This window comes from Lepidochelys kempii, chromosome 1, assembly GCF_965140265.1.
Source record: "Lepidochelys kempii isolate rLepKem1 chromosome 1, rLepKem1.hap2, whole genome shotgun sequence".
NCBI classification, from domain to species: Eukaryota; Metazoa; Chordata; order Testudines; family Cheloniidae; genus Lepidochelys; species Lepidochelys kempii.
The window spans coordinates 98,781,758-98,800,971 of NC_133256.1; the positions used below are offsets into that span (position 1 = coordinate 98,781,758).

Genomic DNA, 19,214 nt, shown 5'->3' on the forward strand with positions numbered 1-19,214 from the left:
CCTAAGCTGGTAAAGATAAGCTTAGGAGGTTTTTCATGCAGGTCCCCACATCTGTACCCTAGAGTTCAGAGTGGGGGAGGAACCTTGACAGAAAACTTTTACATGGCAACTGTATCATAGACATTCTCAGTAGGCTTTATCCTGAGTTTACTTCTGTGATTTTGTTGGTGCCCTGAGAAATCCACTCATTGCCTCCTCCTTAATCTCCTGCATTTTTTGCCTTTCCCATCTGTGATGATCTATGTTTCAGCCACTATCCTTCTGCCCAAGGAGAACTAGACTTCAGAGTTATCGATTCCAACCTTTAATCGGTGAGCAGAGCTGCTGTTAAGTAATACAAAGTGCTCACACATCTTGACGTTATGGGCTTGATCCTGCAGTCAGTGCATGGAACTCCTGTCAGCTACACAGAGCAAGTGAAAGATCAGGTTTTATGTCTGTTGCAACAGAAGCAGTCAAACCTCTGTTTACTTGGGGAACAAGAGACCAGAACTCAGAGTTGCTCTCTTTCATGGTGGTGGGCTGCAGCTCCTTCAACACATATGGAACACTAACATGAGCCTTAAACAGGAAATAAATACAACAGATAGCTCCTATTTGTTAGTATATGTTTCCTTAATGTAGCAGAAACATTTTGATTAATTAGTAAAGCAAGAAAATATACCCTTTTGAGTACTGTAATTATTAAAGACTATGATATTATAGAAGTTGTTGTTTGAAATAAACATTTTATTCAATACAATTGATACAAAACTGTCAGTTTTTTATATCCTTTTTGGGTTAAAGGACTAATAATAATAAATATCTGGTTTCAGGGCAGGGTGATTAACTGGAATCGACTCTTTCCTCCTTTACGTCGTAGACATCATGCAAATTATCAAGATAATCGCCAGTCTGAGCAAGAGGCACCTCCACCTGCTGAGGTTTCTGAGGAACAGGTAAATATTTTTGTATTTTAAAACATAATTTAAATGGATGAGGGGTTGGCTACATGTACCATTTATCATAATCTGTAACATTATACTGTGGTAACCCTCTATACAGTTAATATGTTGGTAGCTCAAACGAGAATACTAAATGACAGTTACAACATAAAGACAGATTGAACTAATGCAATTGCGTTTATGGGATTAGAGCTGCAAATTTATTTTAGAATTTCTGGCTTTGTATATAGCTTTTTTTAAAAAACAACCAGCTAGTTTTACTATTCAAATATGGTAAACAAATGGAGAATGGCAATTGGTTCGCATTATTCATGTTGAATATGGGTGGAGCTATTATTAGGGAAGTTTTGATTCTCCTTCATTGAGCTTGCCCTCTAAAATTTCCACACGCCGTCATGTATACACATCAAGCCACATAACACAAATAAAAATTTTATGCCAGCTGTGAATGGCTACACATGTGCAGTATAAAACTCAGTAAATACAGTTCTGTTTCATTAAAATAAGACAGGAATTGCTATGTTCTTGGAGTGCTTGTTTATGTCCATTCCAATTAGGTGTGCGTGTGTCACGTGCACAGACTTTGGAAACTTTTTCCCTTAGCTGCTCCCATCGGGATGGTGGGAGTCCCCTAGAGTGGCGCCCTTATGGCATTGTATATAGTACCCTGCTGGCCCAACCCCCCTTCAGTTCCTTCTTACCGTCCCTGACGGCGCTGGAACTTTCTCTCTCTCACTTGCGAGTTATCCCTTAGCTAATTTGGTTTTTCTAGTTAGAGTTGTTCTTAGATAGTCATCAAGTTAGTTAGATACAGTTTGTAGTTTTAGGTGTCTGGGAGTTAGTTCCAGCACCAGCCTTGGGCTGCAGGGAATGCCGCAAGCCCAGGATTTAAAAGCTTGCGCCACTTGCCACACGTCTATGCCTAACAGCGACCCCCACGACTCCTGTCTCTGGTGTCTGGGAGTGGTGCATCAGGCTGAGCACTGCAAAATCTGCAAGGCCTTCAAGCCACACACTAAGAGACTTTCATCTTAAGCAGCTGCTCATGGAGGCCGCGCTGCAACCAGTGGGCCCAGACCACCTGGTACCAGGCCCGGGTTCCTTGGTCAGAGGTGTCCTGGCATCGATGCGTGATCTGGCACCGCAAATCACCGGCACCAAGGCATGCCAACCAACCGCTCAACCTCTCCAGCACCGGCTAAGTGTCATAAGGAGGGGGAAAGAGGGCACTCCCCTCAAAGAGCAACCAAAATGCTTAGAGAGGCTCCTGGCATGCAAAAACAGGATGCAGGCCCCCACCAGGAACGGGCACCATCGACTCTGGCACCACAAGCCCCGTTGAATCTGGTGCCCAGCGACTTCAGTGCCAATGAGTGGCTGGAGGAGGTCCTGGAACACCCCTCCATTCCTGATACATTTGAGGCAGCGAAGAACGTCATCGAGCTGTCGGCGCCAAATCCCCTCCCATGCAGGGAGAAGCCTCCAGCACCACCCAGGCAGGTGCCGTCCAGAGGGAAACCAGCAATGGTGTGCCACTCAAGGTCACCGATACAGCACTGCTCACAGCACCGTTCCCGTTCAAGCTCGGCGTAACGCCACTCCCCGGCACCCACGACCCAACGCAACGTTACAGCACTGGAGGCCGACGTACCCACGGCACCCTCGTCAGCGACTAGGCACCGTTCCATGATGCCAGCAGTCGCCCAGCACCGGAGCACAGTGCCAACTACCTCCCCAGCACCACATGAGAGACCTCGGTCCTGGGACACCTTGTACTGTTTGCGGTCCCGATCATCTTGGCACCAGTCCCCAACTCACACCTCATGGCATCCTGTGGCTGCTCAAGGATCGGCACTGCCTTGGTCCTCTCTGTCAGCATCCTCCGGCTCCGAAGCCAACTCCAGTCGCTCTAATTACATCAGGCACCAGACCGTGAGCAGCAGAGAGTCCCACACAGTGTGGCAGCCACAGTGGCCACCTCCAGGACAGTGGCCTTTCTGGACCCCATGGGCCTATCATCAACAACAGGGCACTCTTTCTAGAGCGTCTAGGTCTGGGCACTCTACGCGACGCCACTCTAGGTCACCATATAGGCACACCTTGAGGGTGAGAGAGGCCACACTCTCTAGACCGCCCTCGGATCCCCAAGAGCAGCTGACAGTGACAGGTCCAGTGCTCGCGCTGTTACCAAGACAGGCAACATCTCAGGAGGTGGCAGCCTCGTTGGGCCCTGACGCAGCCCAGGACCATGAGGACTTACAGGAAGGTCAGGACAAGAGCAACCAACAGCAGCTCACGTCCTCCTCTTCCCCAGATGAAGCGGTGGCGGGTACATCAGTTTCAGGACCGCCACTGATCAACCATAGGGCCCACCAAGAGCTTCTCCGCAGGATTGCCCTCAACATGGGCCTCCAGGTGGAGGAAACTGTCGAGCAGGAGGATCCGATGGTGGACATCCTGGCTCCTGGAGGTCCCTCCAGAGTTGCGCTCCCTCTGATAAAGACCATACAGAGCAACTACAATACAATCTGGCAAACCCCGGCCTCCATCACACCAACGGCTAGGGGGGTGGAAAGAAAATACTTCGCCCCATCCAAGGGCTACGAGTTCTTGTTCTGCCACCCTACTCCTACCCCTACTCTGACTTTGCGGCCAGAACCATAGCCTCAGGAGTGGTCATGCGGTGTTCAGCGTGGTTACAGGTGTCTGGCCTCCCCCCAAGATCCAAAACACCCTGCAAGACCTACCCTTGGAGGGCTTGGGCCTCTTTTCGGAGCAAACTGACTCCAGGCTACACAGCCTTAAGGATTCTAGGGCCACACTGAAATCTCTAGGGATGCATACACCAGCAAACCAGAGGAAGCCCTTCAGGCCCCAGCCTCTGCAGCAGAGGCAGTACCAACCTCACCCCAGGCACAACCCATGTCACAGACAGGACAGAAATACTAGGTGTAGGCTGTCAAATAACATGCCTGACCAAGACCAGAATAAACCCCAGCCAGGGAACAAGCAAGGGTTTTGAAGGCACACTCGAGGACAGCCTACCAACCCAGTTCCAGGATCTATTCCCCTGGTTTTTAAACCGGCTATCCCACTTCTACCGTGCATGGTCCTGTATAACATCGGACCGCTCAGTCCTACGCACGATACAGGTGGAATACTCCCTCCAGTTCTCCTCCTTCCCCGTCCCTCTTCAGGGACCTCTCTCACAAGCAACTTACTTATGCAGGAGGTCTGTTCACTCCTCGAGATGGGGCAGTGGAGAAGGTTCCCCATGATCTAAGGGAAAAGGGATTTTACTCCCGTTACTTCCTAATTCCCAAGGCAAAGGGGGGTCTCCGACCCATTCTTGACCTTCACAGACTCAACAAATTTATGGTCAAGCTCCGGTTCCACATGGTCTCCCTAAGCACTATCATCCCGTCACTGGATCCAGGAGATTGGTACGCTGACCTCAACATGAAGGATGCCTATTTCCACATTGCCATCCATCCGGCACACAGATGCTTCCTCCGGTTTGTAATAAACCAAGAGCACTACCTGTTCACGGTGCTCCCGTTCAGTCTGTCCTTAGCCCCCCGCGTGTTCACCAACTGCATGGCGGTGGTGGTGGCCTTCCTGCGAAAAAGGCAAATTTGAGTGTACCTGTACCTCGACAACTGGCTACTGACAGGACGATACACGGACCAGGTACAGTCCCAAGTGACAATTGTCACCTTTCGCAGACTGGGGCTCCTCCTCAACATAAACAAGTGATCACTCATACCTACCCAAAGGATAGCGTTCAGAGGAGCGGTCCTGGATTCAGTACAGGTGAAAGCGAGCCTTCCAGAGCCCAGATTTCAAGCCATAGAGCAAATTGTCAGGACAATGTTACAATACCCCACCACGACTGTCAGGAATTAGCTAATAGCACATATGGCAGCCTGTACATCCATGGTCAAGCATGCCAGACTGAGGTTCAGGCCCATATGGGCATGGCTCGCAGCATGTTACTGCCTGTCCTCAGACCCCCCCGAACCTGATAGTAACAATACCGGGCAGGTCCGAGAGTCCCTGTGTTGGTGGCTGGACTGACCAGTAGTCTGTGCAGAAGTCCCCTTTGCTGTGCCCCCTCCTTCTCTGACGCTAATAACGGACACATCGGATCTGGGCTGGGATGCACACTTAGGGGATCTGAGAACACAGCGTCTGTGGTCGCAAGACGAGATACCCGTCCGTATCAACCTGAAGGAGCTTGGAGCGGTTCGTCTGGCCTGTCAAACCTTTCACACCACTTTGCAAGGTCACAGCGTGAGAGTCCTGACAGACAACACCACTGCCATGTTCTACATAAACAAAAAGGGCGGAGCTCGCTCCTCACCCCTCTGCCATGAGACCCTTCTCCTCTGGGACTTCTGTATATCCCAGTCCATTCAGCTGGAAGCATCCTACCACCCCGGGGTACAGAACAAGCTGGCAGATCACCTCAGCAGCTCCTATGAGGCTCACGAGTGGTCAGTCAGATCAGACATCATACAGTCAGTTTTCCAAATGTGGTGTTATCCCCAAGTAGATCTCTTTGCCACCAAAGACAACAGACAGTGCCCTCAGTTCTGCTCATTTCAAAACCACAGCCTGGGTTCAATTTCTGATGTGTTCTTAATACTGTGGGGCGAGGGGCTGAAGTATGCCTTCCCTACAATCCTGCTGGTCCACCAGGTCCTGCTCAAAATTCTCAGGGAGAGGGTGATGGTAATCATGATTGCCTCGTCTTGGCTGTGGCAGCATTGGTACATGACTCTCCTAGAGCTGTCTGAAGACGCACCGATAGTCCTGCCCCTCTACCCAGATCTGATCACACAGGACCATGGGTGCCTTCTCCACCCGAACCTACAGTCTCTGCACATCATGGCTTGGAAACTCCATGGCTAAATCCCATGGAGAGCCAGTGCTCTCAGCCAGTGAGACAGATTCTCCTTGGTAATAGGAAACCTTCTACCAGGGCAACATATCTGGCAAAGTGGAAAAAGTTCTCCTGCTGGTGTGAACCCAAACGTATTCCACCGCTCCAGGTTTCTATCCCGATTTGTTCTGGACTACCTGCTACACCTCAAGCAACAAGGCTTGTCTCTTTCATGTATCAGAGTGCACCTGGCAGCTATCTCAGCTTTCCATCCAAGGGAATCTGGGCATTCGGTGCTCTCAAATCCCATGGTGGTGCGCTTCCTTAAGGGACTGGAGGGTGTACCCATATTCTCGTCTTCCAGTCCCAACCTGGAATCTGAACCTGGTCCTCTCCAAACTCATGAGCCCATCATTCGAACCCCTGGCCACTTGTTTCCTCCTCTACCTTTCATGGAAGGTAGCGTTCCTGGTGGCCATTACGTCGGAAAGGAGGGTCTCTGAGCTGAGAGCTCTGACCTCTGAACCCCCTTACATGGTGTTTCATAAGGACAAGGTGCAGCTTAGACTCCATCCTAAATTCCTCCCCAAACTAGTCTCCCAATTCCACATGGGACAGGATATTTGTCTGCCAGTGTTCTTTCCAAAGCCCCATACAAGCCCATAGCACCACAGCTTACACGTGCTGGATGTTCGAAGAGCCTTCACATTCTACATAGAGTGCACGAGATCTTTCCACACATCAACCCAATTGTTCGTGGCCATAGCCAGTAGAATGACGGGCCTTCCAATTTCTGTGCAACGCATATCGCCCTGGATCACAGACTGCATTCGCATGTGCTATGAGTTGGCCAAGGTCCCAGCCCCAGCAATCATGGCCCATTTGACCAGAGCGCAAGCGTCTTCGACTGCCTTTCTGGTGCAGGCCCCATCCATGAGATCTGCAAGGCAGCTACCTGGTCTTCAGTGCATACATTCACAGCCCATTATGCCATCAACCAGCAGGCCAGAGATGATGCAGCAGTTGGCAGGGCTGTCCTCCAATCAATTGTTCCATGACTCCTACCCACCTCTGATGGTAAGCCTGGAAGTCACCTAATTGCAATGGACATGAATAAGCACTTGAAGAAGAAAAGATGGTTACTTACCTCTCGTAATTGTTGTTCTTCGAGATGTGTTGTTCATGTTTACTACAATACCCATACCCCTCCCCCTCTGTCTGAGTCAACGGCAAGAAGGAACCGAAGGAGGGTTGGGCCAGTAGGGTACACACTGCCATAAGGGCGCCTCTCTAGGGGGTTCCCCTGCCCTCCTGACAGGAGCTGCTAAGGGAAAAAGTTTCCGACATCTGTGCACACAACGTGCGAACACCTAATTGGAATGGACATCAGTGGAGTAAGGGCAGGGGGTGGGAGCCGGAGTGAGGTTGGGGACTCGGGAGAGTGGGGTGGGAAGAGACAGAGAGAAGGCAAGGCTTTGGGGGAAGGAGCAAGGTAGGAGCAAGGGGCAGAGTGGGGGTGGAGCACTTCCTGGGAAAACTAAAAGTTGGTGCCTATGCCCAGAGGTCTAATGATCGTTTCCCTTTTCCTCTCAGAAAGCTTTTTCCTGGGGTGGGATGTAGTAGAGCAGTGGGTCCTCCAGCAGGGGATCACGAAGACCTGGTAAACCCCATCTAGGGTGACCAGATGCAGGGCTGGCCTTACGATGAGGCGAACTGAGGCAGCCGCCTCAGGTGCCAGACTGTCGGGGGGGGGGGCGCCACTAGGACCCGGAGTGTAGAAAATTGTGTCTGCTGCTGGTGCATATGTATTCTCTCTGCTCTAGATGCACAGAGATGGTGGAGTGCTGTGCTGGAGGAAGGAGGGCACAAGAGGCGTAACAGGCAGGCAGGAGAAAAGGTGAGAGGGAATAACAGAAAGCGGCAGGAGCTGCAGGTAGAGAGAGAGGAGGAGGAGCCTCTTATGTACCTCTCTAGCATCCCCAGGAGCCTGGACTGATGTACCTCTCTAGCATCCCCAGGAGCCTGGACTGATTAACACTAGCTTCTCTGGGAGTTTCCTGTTTCCTGCTGCTTCCCTGAGCCCTCTTGAGGAGAACAGACAGTCAACTGAATTAGTAGGAGCCAGTTAGGGCCTTAAGACGCTGATATTTTCCCTCACTCAGGCCCTGCTACCAGCCTGCTTATTTGTCCCCTTCAATTGAGCATTGAGAGCCACTATAGCTGGCACAGAACAGCAGTCATGAGTGAAAGAAAAAAATGACCCTCTGGGGCAGCATTCAGACAAAGAAAGAAAGCAAAGGAAGCTTTTCTATCTAAGCAGGAAGGAGCTCTCCTGAGATATATAGACACAAATGTTCACGGTGAGCCTTCCGACCCCAGTGAGGATGTGAGTGGTGAGGAGATGCCTGATCTTCCAGTTAGCCAGAGTGCAGTTGTGCAGCTACTGCACCATCCACATCTCCATCTCCAATGGATGTAACCATGCACATTCCTGAAGAAAAGTGTAGATCAGAGAGAGTGTAGGTGCAAGAAACAGCTGCTGCTGAGTTTAGTTCCGTAAGTCTAGATGATCCAGGACTGTGGACCCACTTGAGCAGTAGCCTGAGGGACTTCCTTGTCCTGCATAGGCTACAGCAAGTGAAAAACTTCATGTTCCCCAAAGACAATGAAAATAGAAGTTTCCATCCAACACATTACTGGCTTGAAATCCCCAATGGTGACAAAGTGAGAGGCCATGGCTTATGTACTCAAAAACTCAGAATGCTGCATACTGTTTTTGTGGCAAACTCTTCCAGTCTAATATTCCAGCCACATTGGGTTCTATAGGAACAAAGGACTGGAAAAATCTGGCTAGAAATCTGGCATGCCATGAGAAGACAGCAAATCACCAGAGAGCATTCCATAGGTGGAAAGAGCCTGAGATGAGACTAAGGTTAAAGGCCACCATAGATGATCAGCATCAAGAGAAGATTACATCAGTCTCTTTACTGGCAAAATGTTCTGAAAAGGCTCATTGCCATTGTGAGAATGCTTGCTACCCAAAACCTAGCACTGCGCAGCACTTCAGATCAGTTGAATATGCTGATGCTATACTCCAGGAGCATCTAAGAAGAGTCGAGACACCACTGACTTCCTGAGGAAACTACAATCCATCGGTGATCTTCCTGATAACACCATCCTGGCCACTACGGATATAGAAGCCCTCTACACCAACATTCCACACAAAGATGGACTACAAGCCGTCAAGAACACTATCCCCGATAATGTCACGGCTAACCTGGTGGCTGAACTTTGTGACTTTGTCCTTACCCATAACTATTTTACATTTGGGGACAATGTATACCTTCAAATCAGCGGCACTGCTATGGGTACCCGAATGGCCCCACAGTATGCCAACATTTTTATGGCTGACTTAGAACAATGCTTCCTCAGCTCTCGTCCCCTAACGCCCTACTCTACTTGCGCTATATTGATGACATCTTCATCATCTGGACCCATGGAAAAGAAGCCTTTGAGGAATTCCACCATGATTTCAACAATTTCCATCCCACCATCAACCTCAGCCTGGTCCAGTCCACACAAGAGATCTACTTCCTGGACACTACAGTGCTAATAAACGATGGTCACATAAACACCACCCTATACCGGAAACCTGCTGACCGCTATTCCTACCTACATGCCTCCAGCTTTCACCCTGACCACACCACACGATCCATTGTCTACAGCCAAGCTCTGCGATACAACCGCATTTGCTCCAACCCCTCAGACAGAGACAAACATCTACAAGATCTCTATCAAGCATTCTTACAACTACAGTACCCATCTGCGGAAGTGAAGAAACAGATTGATAGAGCCAGAAGAGTTCCCAGAAGTCACCTACTACAGGACAGACTCCAGCGAGAGACTGTTGAATCGGAATTCATTTGCAAATTGGATACAATTAACTTAGGCTTGAATAGAGACTGGGAGTGGCTAAGTCATTATGCAAGGTAACCTATTTCCCCTTGTTTTTTCCTATCTACCCCACCACCCCCATTCCTCAGACGTTCTTGTTAAACCCTGGATTTGTGCTGGAAATGGCCCACCTGGATTATCATACACATTGTAAGGAGAGTGATCACTTTAGATAAGCTATTACCAACAGGAAAGTGGGTTTGTGTGTGTGGAAAAAAAAAATGGGGGGGGACCTGGATTTGTGCTGGAAATGGTCCACCTTGATAGTTGTTGGGGACACTGGGGCAAGGCCACTAGGTAACTCGAGGGGATGGAAGACAACGAGTGTCGATGAAGCATATATATGTTGCAGAGTCAGACTGCCTGAAACTAAACAAGGCCAAACAGGGCAGATATGGAAGGAAAATGCTGAATAAAGCAGTTTTATGTATGGTTTAACAAATGATACAGAGAACAAGGGAACTAGCTGGGAACTGGATTGGCTGGCTATATGGATACTTAGGGCCGCTTGCTATTGGATAAGTATGCTGGAAAAAAGGATGTATAAAAGCCTGTGTAATTTCCTGCTCTGTGTGCAGGATTTGAGATCTTATTCTCCCTGTACCCTTTTGCAGCTGCAAATAAACTTTTCTGCTTCTCCACCCCGTTGTGATTATTGGGTGTAGCACACCGGGTAGCGAACCAACTCCAGCTGTTGCTTAGCCTCTCGGCACTGGGTGCCGGCAACATTATCATACACACTGTAAGGAGAGTGATCACTTTAGATAAGCTATTACCAACAGGAGAGTGGGTTTGTGTGTGTGGGAAAAAAAAGGGGGGGGGGAAGAAAACCTGGATTTGTGCTGGAAATGGCCCAACTTGATTATCATACACATTGTAAGGAGAGTGCTCACTTTAGATAAGCTATTACCAGCAGGAGAGTGGGGTGGGGGGAGAGAAAACCTTTTGTAGTGGTAAACACCCATTTTTTCATGGTTTGTATGTATAAGAACATCTTCTGTATTTTCCACAGTATGCATCCGATGAAGTGAGCTGTAGCTCACGAAAGCTTATGCTCAAATAAATTGGTTAGTCTCTAAGGTGCCACAAGTACTCCTTTTCTTTTTGCGAATACAGACTAACATGGCTGTTACTCTGAAACCACCAAAGAAATGTACACACACCACTACCCTGGAAAAACAATTCAAAATGAGATCATACAGTTACTGGCAACAAAAGTCAAACAGAAGATTGTGGCAGATCTGAAGTCAGCAAGATATTACTCTGTTATTCTGGATTGCACTCCTGACATCAGCCATATGGAACAAATGATTTTAATGGTGCGTTTTGTAACAACAACAGAACCTAGTGAAAATGTCCCTGCAGTGGTGACTGTCAGAGAGCATTTTTGAGAATTTATTGACATTGATGATACTACAGGAGCTGGTATGACAAATGTGCTTCTTAAAAAGCTGGAAGATACGGGAATTGCGATAGCTGACATAAGAGGTCAGGTCTACGATGATGGTGCCAACATGAGAGGAAAGAACAGAGGAGTGCAGACACGGATCAGAGAGTTAAACCCTTGAGCTTTTTTTGTCCCATACAGTTCTCATTCATTGAACTTGATGGTCAGTGATGCAGCATCAGCTTCTAGTGAGGCTGTTGAATTTTTTAATGTAATTCAAAGCATCTGTGTGTTTTTCTCTGCATCAACTCATCGATGGCAAACTTTGAAGCAACATCTGGGAACATCCTCTCTGACACTGAAACCGCTGAGGGCCACAAAATGGGAAAGTCGAGTGGAGGCGATAAAGCCTATCAAACACCAAATTGGGAAGATAGATGATGCCATAGTTGCCATTATGAAGGATAATGCTATGACAGGAACTGTTTGTGGGAGAACAGTGGCAGAGGGAAATGGAATCACCAGAAACATACATAACTTCAAAATTCTGTGTGGCTTAGTGTTGTGGCATGACATGCTGTTTGAAATAAATGTTGTAAGCAAGAGACTCCATGGTGTTGACCTTGATATATCTGGAGCAATGGAACAACTGTACAAAGCAAAGTCATACCTACAGTCTTACTAGTGAGATGAGGGATTTCCAAATGTTCTGAAGAGTGCACAGAGGTTGGCAGAGGAACTTCACACTGAAGCTATTTTCCCACCCATTCAAGAATACAAGAGTCACCAAAGAAGAAGACATTTTGATTACGAGGCATGGGATAATTCCATAAGAGACCCCAAACAACAATTCAAAGTTGAATTCTTTAACCAGGTGCTAGCTAGTGCAATACAGTCAGTTGAAGAACGTTTCGTGCAGCTCAAGGAACACAGCAGTATATTTGGGATGTTGTATAATATTCCAAAACTCCTCACTATACCTGAAAAAGACTTACACCAGCAATGCATGGACTAGAGACAGTGTTGACACATGATGACATGCACAATATTGATGCAAGTGGTTTAGGGGATGAACTGAAAGCCCTTTCAAGATACATGTAGGCGAGATCAACTCCAAAGGTTGTTCTGGAATATATGTGCACAAATAAGATGACCGCCCTCTTTCCAAATGCTTTTGTTGCTCTGCACATACTTCTAACACTTCCTGTAACAGTTGCCAGTGGAGAAAACTTCAGCTTGGAGAAGCTGCTAATAAAAACACATCTACGCTCCACAATGACACAGGAGAGGTTGGTCGGCCTTGCAACCATCTCAATAGAGCATGACCTTCAGGAAGCAGTTCAAATCTTTGCAACCAAGAAGGCACAGAAAGCACCACTTCGATTATTCAAACAGATAAAAATGCCAGTGTTTACTGTGCAGACAAGAAAAGTTACATTTGCTGTTCAGGCTTTTAAAAGTTAAGTGTTACTTAACATTTTTGAACAAGGCATTTTAAATTGCTAGTTCTCCTTTATTGGGGTAGGTAGCAGAGCAGTACCAGGAGAGGAGTAGAACAGGAAGAAGTCAGAATTGGGACCTTTCAAAGTTTTGGCCCACGCGAGGGGGCATGGGGGCATCATTTGAGCTCCCCGCCTCAGGTGCCAAAATGTTGTGGGCTGGCCCTGTCCAGACGTCCTGATATCCCGTCCTGATCGATATTACAGGTTTTTTCTTATATAGGCAACCTGGGAGGAAAATAAGTATTCTAATTTTTCACACTTGCTATTTGGTCATCATTCCCCACACAGGGACTTTTAGATGCTGCTGGTTATGAAATCTAGTTTGATGTGAGACTATTGTTGCAAAGATGTCAAAAGTAGCATAATTCATTCTTCCCATAAAGATGAGACATAAATGTTGCATTTAAAAGGGACACTCACACAAAAATTATCAGTGACCTATTTGACAACCTGACAATTTATTAGTTTTCAAAACCTTTAGTAATATATGCATAGATTAAATCAGAGAAAAATATTTTTGAAATCCAGGATAAATGTTACAATACTGAAAGTACTGCCAAAAAAACAAAATGCAGCTTTCTTGCCAACATCCAGTCAAAATTATGTTCAGAATATGCACAGTCTGCATTTCCAGATACAAATGCTAGGTTCACTCTATTTACACTATTTAACGTTTTTATCAGTGACCTGGAAGAAAACATAAAATCACCACTGATAAAGTTTTCAGACAGCATAAAGGTTCGGGAAGTGATAAATAATGAAGAGGACAGGTCTGGATAACTTGGTAAACTGGGCGCAAGCAAATAATTTGCATTTTAATATGGCTAAATGTAAAAAATACACATCTAGGAACAAAGAATGTAGGCCATACTACCATGATGGTGGGTCTTTATTCTGGGAAGCAGTAACTCTGAAAAAATTGGGGAGTCGTGGTGGATAAGCAGCTGAACATGAGCTCCCAGTGCAACGTTGTGGCCAGAGGGCTTAATGTGATTGTTGGATGCATAAGCAGAGGAATCTCAAGTAGGAGGAAATAGGTTATTTTACCTCTGTATTTGGCACTGTGGTGACTGCTGTTGAAATAAAGTGTGCAGTTCTTGTGCCCACAATTCAAGAAGGAGGTTGATAAATTGGAGGGATTCAGAGAAGAGCCATAAGAATGGTTAAAGGATTAGTTGGTGATAGATAGATAGATTCTAGGAGCTCCATCTATTTAATTTAACAAAGAGAAAGTTAAGCAGTGACTGGATACAAATATTTGATAAAGACCTCTTCAGTCCAACAGAACTGTATAACAAACTCCAATGGCTGGAAGTTGAAGACAAATTCAGACTAGAAATAGGACATAAATATTTAAAATGAGGGTAATTAACGATTGGAAAAACTTACCAAGGGTCATGATGGATTCTTTATCACTGGCAATTTTAAAATCAAGATTGGATTTTTTTTGTTAAGACATGCTCTAGTTAAAAAGGAATTATTTTGGGGAAGTTCTGTGGCCTGTGTTACACATGCGGTCAGACTAGGGACCACAATGTCCCTTGGAAATCTATTAGTCTTGTGATGCAGGAAAATGCATATTTGCTGCTGTGCCCTAGAGGGAACAGGCAGTTGCACTGATACCTACCCATCTCTCAATGTTTCCTTTTGGGGAAGGGCAGTTTTAATCTTCAATGCAGGCTCCATAGGGACCTGCCAGTGGAGGAGGAATCAAAGTATCTCCCAGCCTGCTCGTGGCTTCCCACTTCTGGGGCTATGCTGTCTGGTTTCAGGCCTTATCCCCCAGTAAGAGCGTAATAGTGAGTGCTTCTGCTGCCATGACCATTTGGTGAATTTTGCCAGAAATTTTAGTTTACTGTCAGCTGTGATTGGAATAAAAATAAAACTATTTCAAAAGAAATCAGTCAGATTTTCACTTATAACTAAACCCAATAAAAAAATGTAGATTTTACAGTTCCTCCAGCTTGAAACTGGTATGATTTATCCATCTAGGTATTGAATCTATCACACTGTGTTATAACATAAAACAAAACTGGATTTAAATGCAGTGCTGTTTGAGTCAGCATGTATAAAAGAAAGTTGGCATGCAAAAAGTTAGCCATCAAAATTATATTGTAGCACGTGAAAGATGCTTCTCAAGTACCTACTCACCACTGGAATTACTGTTTTATTGCAAACTGTATTTTATCAACTGCAGTAATGTTTTTTGGCTCATCCAACCACGCCATATCAGATAAGTGTTTGATATTTAAAAAAAAAAAGACCTGTCATTGCACAGACTGTTCAGTAATAAACCGTACGGTTTTGCTGCTATATGATAACTTTAAAAGGAAAAATGAATAAAACTGTGATTAAAGGTGTTCTTTTTTATTTCTCTTACAGGTTGCACGACTTATGGAAATGGGATTTTCCAGGGTAGATGCTTTGGAAGCTCTGAGAGCTTCAAATAATGACCTTAATGTAGCTACCAACTTCCTACTGCAGCACTGATGATCGCTTCTGATAAAAAAAACTTTAGTTGATATGTTTATCTACCAGCAGAAAGAGGATCAAAGCCACCTGCTGGATAGACTCATAAAGAGCAAAAGCCAAGAAGAAATGTCTACTATACGCAATATTTCAAAGTAGTGTTAACGGATGACACTGACTGTTCCTAAACCCCCAAATAAAGTGGTGGTTACTGTTCTGGTTATTCTTTAAAAGTAACTTGTATCTCTATATGTTACATGATATCATCAAAATTTATTTTAAAAAATTTGGTGTCTTTCTCTTTTAAATCAGTATTAGAGATAGTATCATTATTAATAACTAGGAAATACAGAAGCAACTCAAACTGCTGCAAACAGCTAAATTTACCTATCAGGAAAAATTACAATTACAAATTTTTCAATTTCTTTGCTCTAAAACTGTAACTCTTATTTAATATTTTACAGTATTTTGATTTTTGATCACAGTAATGAGAAAATGTTCAGATGTGGTGGGTAATGTTATTTCCATAAAGAATTATGGGACTAACATGTCATTCATCAAGAAGTTTTATTAATGTTTGTAATATTTTCTCTCTTTCTCTCAAAATCCTTTTTAAATAAAAGTTGTCATTCAATACCATAATTCATGTAGGATACCAGAACTGTTATGTGCGTATTGCAGGTTACATTAAGTGACCGGTATAAATTTAAACTATACAAATTGTGTAGATGACTATACAGATCAGACAGCATGAAAATACTTGAATGGAAGTGGTAAAAGGGAATTAGCTGATTACAATAAAATCAGGCCTGACATCATTCATTTGATTTGGGCAGATTTCCATGGTAACATGATGGATGTGTTTAGTTTAGTGATGCTGTGTGTTTGTTTGGTTTTTTGAGCAGCCTATACATTTCTTTAAAAAAAAAATACAAACCAGGCAGAGAAAAAGACCATTCTTCTGGTTCTGTCTGGTCTTAGTTTTCCACTGTTATAGATGCAGACCACCCTCGGTGTACTGTTAGAGGCTGCACTTACTGTCAGTCACTGACTGGAAGCCTAGCCTTTGGAAGGATTGACTCAAGCCAACAGGAGTCTAATGGCAGGGGTGCAAGAAATGGGTTTTAGAGTTTAAAGTGATAAATATACATATGTCACCTCTTTTTCAGAAGTGCTGTGCCTCCCCAGCTTGGGAGTCACTGGGTACTCAGCACCTCTGCAAATCAAGCCAGTTATTATGGAGGTGCCAGTTCTAGCTCCATAATTAAAGTTAAGTTGAGTTTTGCACTTAAATGTATAATATATACATGTGTAACATGTATTTTATATATGTGTATACTATATGTATTATACATATATGATTGAGAACAGCACTGAAGATGTCGTGGAGAATGAAGTGGGAGGAGTAAGAAGTTGGAAGGGAAGAAGAGAACAGAGGGGGCAGAGAAAGAGGAGGGGGAATTATATTTTAGAAATCAAAATGAGGGGATAATTGGGGTTTCTGAAAATGGCAGCTTTACAGTATTCTGCAAAATGAACAGAAAATAACATCAGATTTTGTTCACATTTAGGTACATAATGTACTTACAATACAGATTATTGTGCTCATGTCTTAATTTCCATTGGACTGATTAAGAGATTTGAAATGAGAGACCATTATTTTATCTTGTGAATGTTGTAACGTGAGGTATTTGCATGCAGCTACAGTCTTTTTGTATACTCTTCCTGCGTTTTTAAGTGAAAGATTATTTTGTTCACATAAAGATGACTGACATTTTTCCTGCATGGGTTAAGGAGATGTCTGGAGTCTGCTAAGTCTGAAAACTGCCTGGATCATAAAGAGAAGCCCCGGAACCTTAAAAAGAATCTGTTCAAAAACAGTATGCTGATTTGCAGCTCACTTAAAACTTTTGGAGTATACGTCTAAGAGGTCATACTTTTTTATTTTAAAACACGTCTAAAGTATCCCCATCATTATCAGAATAATTGTAAAATAGGTGGCCATAAATGGTGATAAATAATTGCAGATAGAATCAGTTACCCATGGACAGAATTATTTATTTATATCTTACCCAGTGTAAAAGTAAAAAATTAAATATAACAGAGACCCTTCCAGATACTGTCCTACTATAGAAACAAGGGCCAATAGAGCTGCATCCAGATTCTATACAGATTTTACACTCAGAATTTGCAAGTATGTAATTAGAGTGCAGTTTAGGACATTACTAGAGTATTTGCAGATTAATATTCTGTATGTCTAAATATTTTATTTTTGTTTTATATTGCAGTAGTATCCTGGTGTCCCAATTCAGACCTAGGTCAATTGTGGTAGGCACTCTATGAATGTACAAACATAGTGGGTGAAATCCTAGCCTTGCTGAAGTCAATGGCAAAACTCCCATTTGACTTCAAAGGGGCCAGGATTTCACCCAGGGCCCCTGTCTTAAAATGCTTGCAGTCTTCTATAGTCTTCATACAAAAACTTTTTTTTCTTTTTGATCCCAGACTCTACTGAAGAAATTTTCAAGGTGATTCATTCAGCAAAGTGGGACTTGTAGAAATTAGAGCTGGAAAAGGTCTGTTGGGTCACCTGCTGTAGACCATCTCCATTTATGTGCAAGATAGTTCCTTAGAGCATATTTACTAGTGCTTTGTCCAGTCTAATTTTAAAAGTCTGAAATGATATGGTTTCCATGTTGAGTGCACTCCAGACATTTTTTGAAGAGGCAAAAGAAAGAGTCTGCCCTTTCCCTTTAGCAGAAAACAAATTGATTTTCTGTAGGAAAAGGCTGCAAGGACGAAATCCAGGCCCTGTTGAAGTCAGTGGCAAAATTGTCATTGACTTTATTAAAACCATAGTCTCACCTGGAGGGTACGTCTACACTGCAGCTGGGAGCCTCCCAGTATAGCTAGGCAGACTTGCACTAGATTCACTTGAGCAAGCTCGCTAAAAATACCAGGGTGGACATGGCTCTAGCCACCCGAGCTCAGACCTAGTGTGTCGGGTGGGCAAGGAACCTGAGTGCCGCCCAAGCCTCAATGTCCATGCTGCTGCTGTTAGTGCACCAACTCGAGTCCCGCTAGCACAAGTCCACCTGGGCTGGAAGGCTTTCTCCCAGCTGCAGTATAGACAGACAGCCTCAGAGTCTCAAGTAGTGGTCGCTATTACAGATTTCACTAAGGCTAAGAACATTCTTTAATGATGAAGCTTCTGTTGATCAGAATAATTTATCAGAGTGAGATCTTTACCTGTTGTATGGTATTTGGGAAATACACATAGCTTTCCATGGGATGACTGCAGAACTCTACAGTGGGAACAGCAGGTTCCCAGGGTCTTTCCTTTGTTTTAAGGTGCAATATGATGGAGCTCTCTCCAGAAAACATTGTACTTGTCAGAAATGTCCTCCTCTCACAGTATAGGGGACAGAGATTACTACCTCTCAAATGATTACATTTACAGTAACATTTAGCTTCTTATATACATAGCTGTGGTATGTAGTGCCTATTGATGCCTTAAGAAACTAATTATTTAAGCAAAAGATTATGTGCAGATATTTTTGTACAAAACCAAGCAAAATACATTCTAGGAGTCCGAGACACTTGGCAAAATACTCAGCCATCTTACATATGTGGTTATGATGCTGTATATAACTCTGGAACGTTTTATTGTGGCTATAATATGGGTTTGTTAAAAGAAAATTAAAAAGATGCATTCCAGGAATCCTCTCTCTTTTACTGTATGTGTGCATTTATTGTACTTGTGTTTAACTATATATCAGAGGTGCCCAAACTTTACAGCACTAGGAACCACGCTTGATACTTTGCAATCTAGTTTGTCTATGAACATGCACAATATTTTTTTGTATTTGTACCGACCTTGATAAATGAATAGAAATCAATTGTCAATTCACTAGAGAGAAAAACCTGGCATTGATTAGCTTGATTTTACCATATAATTTCAGGGAGAGATGGCCATTGTGTAAGGGGACACTAAAACTCAGTGGGGGTGTTTTGGTTGGCTAGCTCCCAGTACCAAAGGAAAGGGGAAGGGATCAATGGGAAATCAGGAGCCT

The 19,214-nt window shown here is 44.5% G+C and overlaps 1 protein-coding gene across 1 annotated transcript in view; it reads left to right on the plus strand.

Moving 5' to 3' along the window:
- UBAC2 (UBA domain containing 2) overlaps positions 1-18,871 on the plus strand; it is a 165,429-nt gene extending 146,558 nt beyond the window's left edge. The window contains exons 8-9 of the mRNA XM_073348554.1: positions 816-938; positions 15,055-18,871. Of these exons, the coding sequence (XP_073204655.1) occupies positions 816-938; positions 15,055-15,162 (231 nt within the window). The 3' untranslated portion in view covers positions 15,163-18,871. The remainder of the gene's footprint in view (positions 1-815; positions 939-15,054) is intronic.
- The last annotated feature ends 343 nt before the right edge of the window (positions 18,872-19,214 follow it).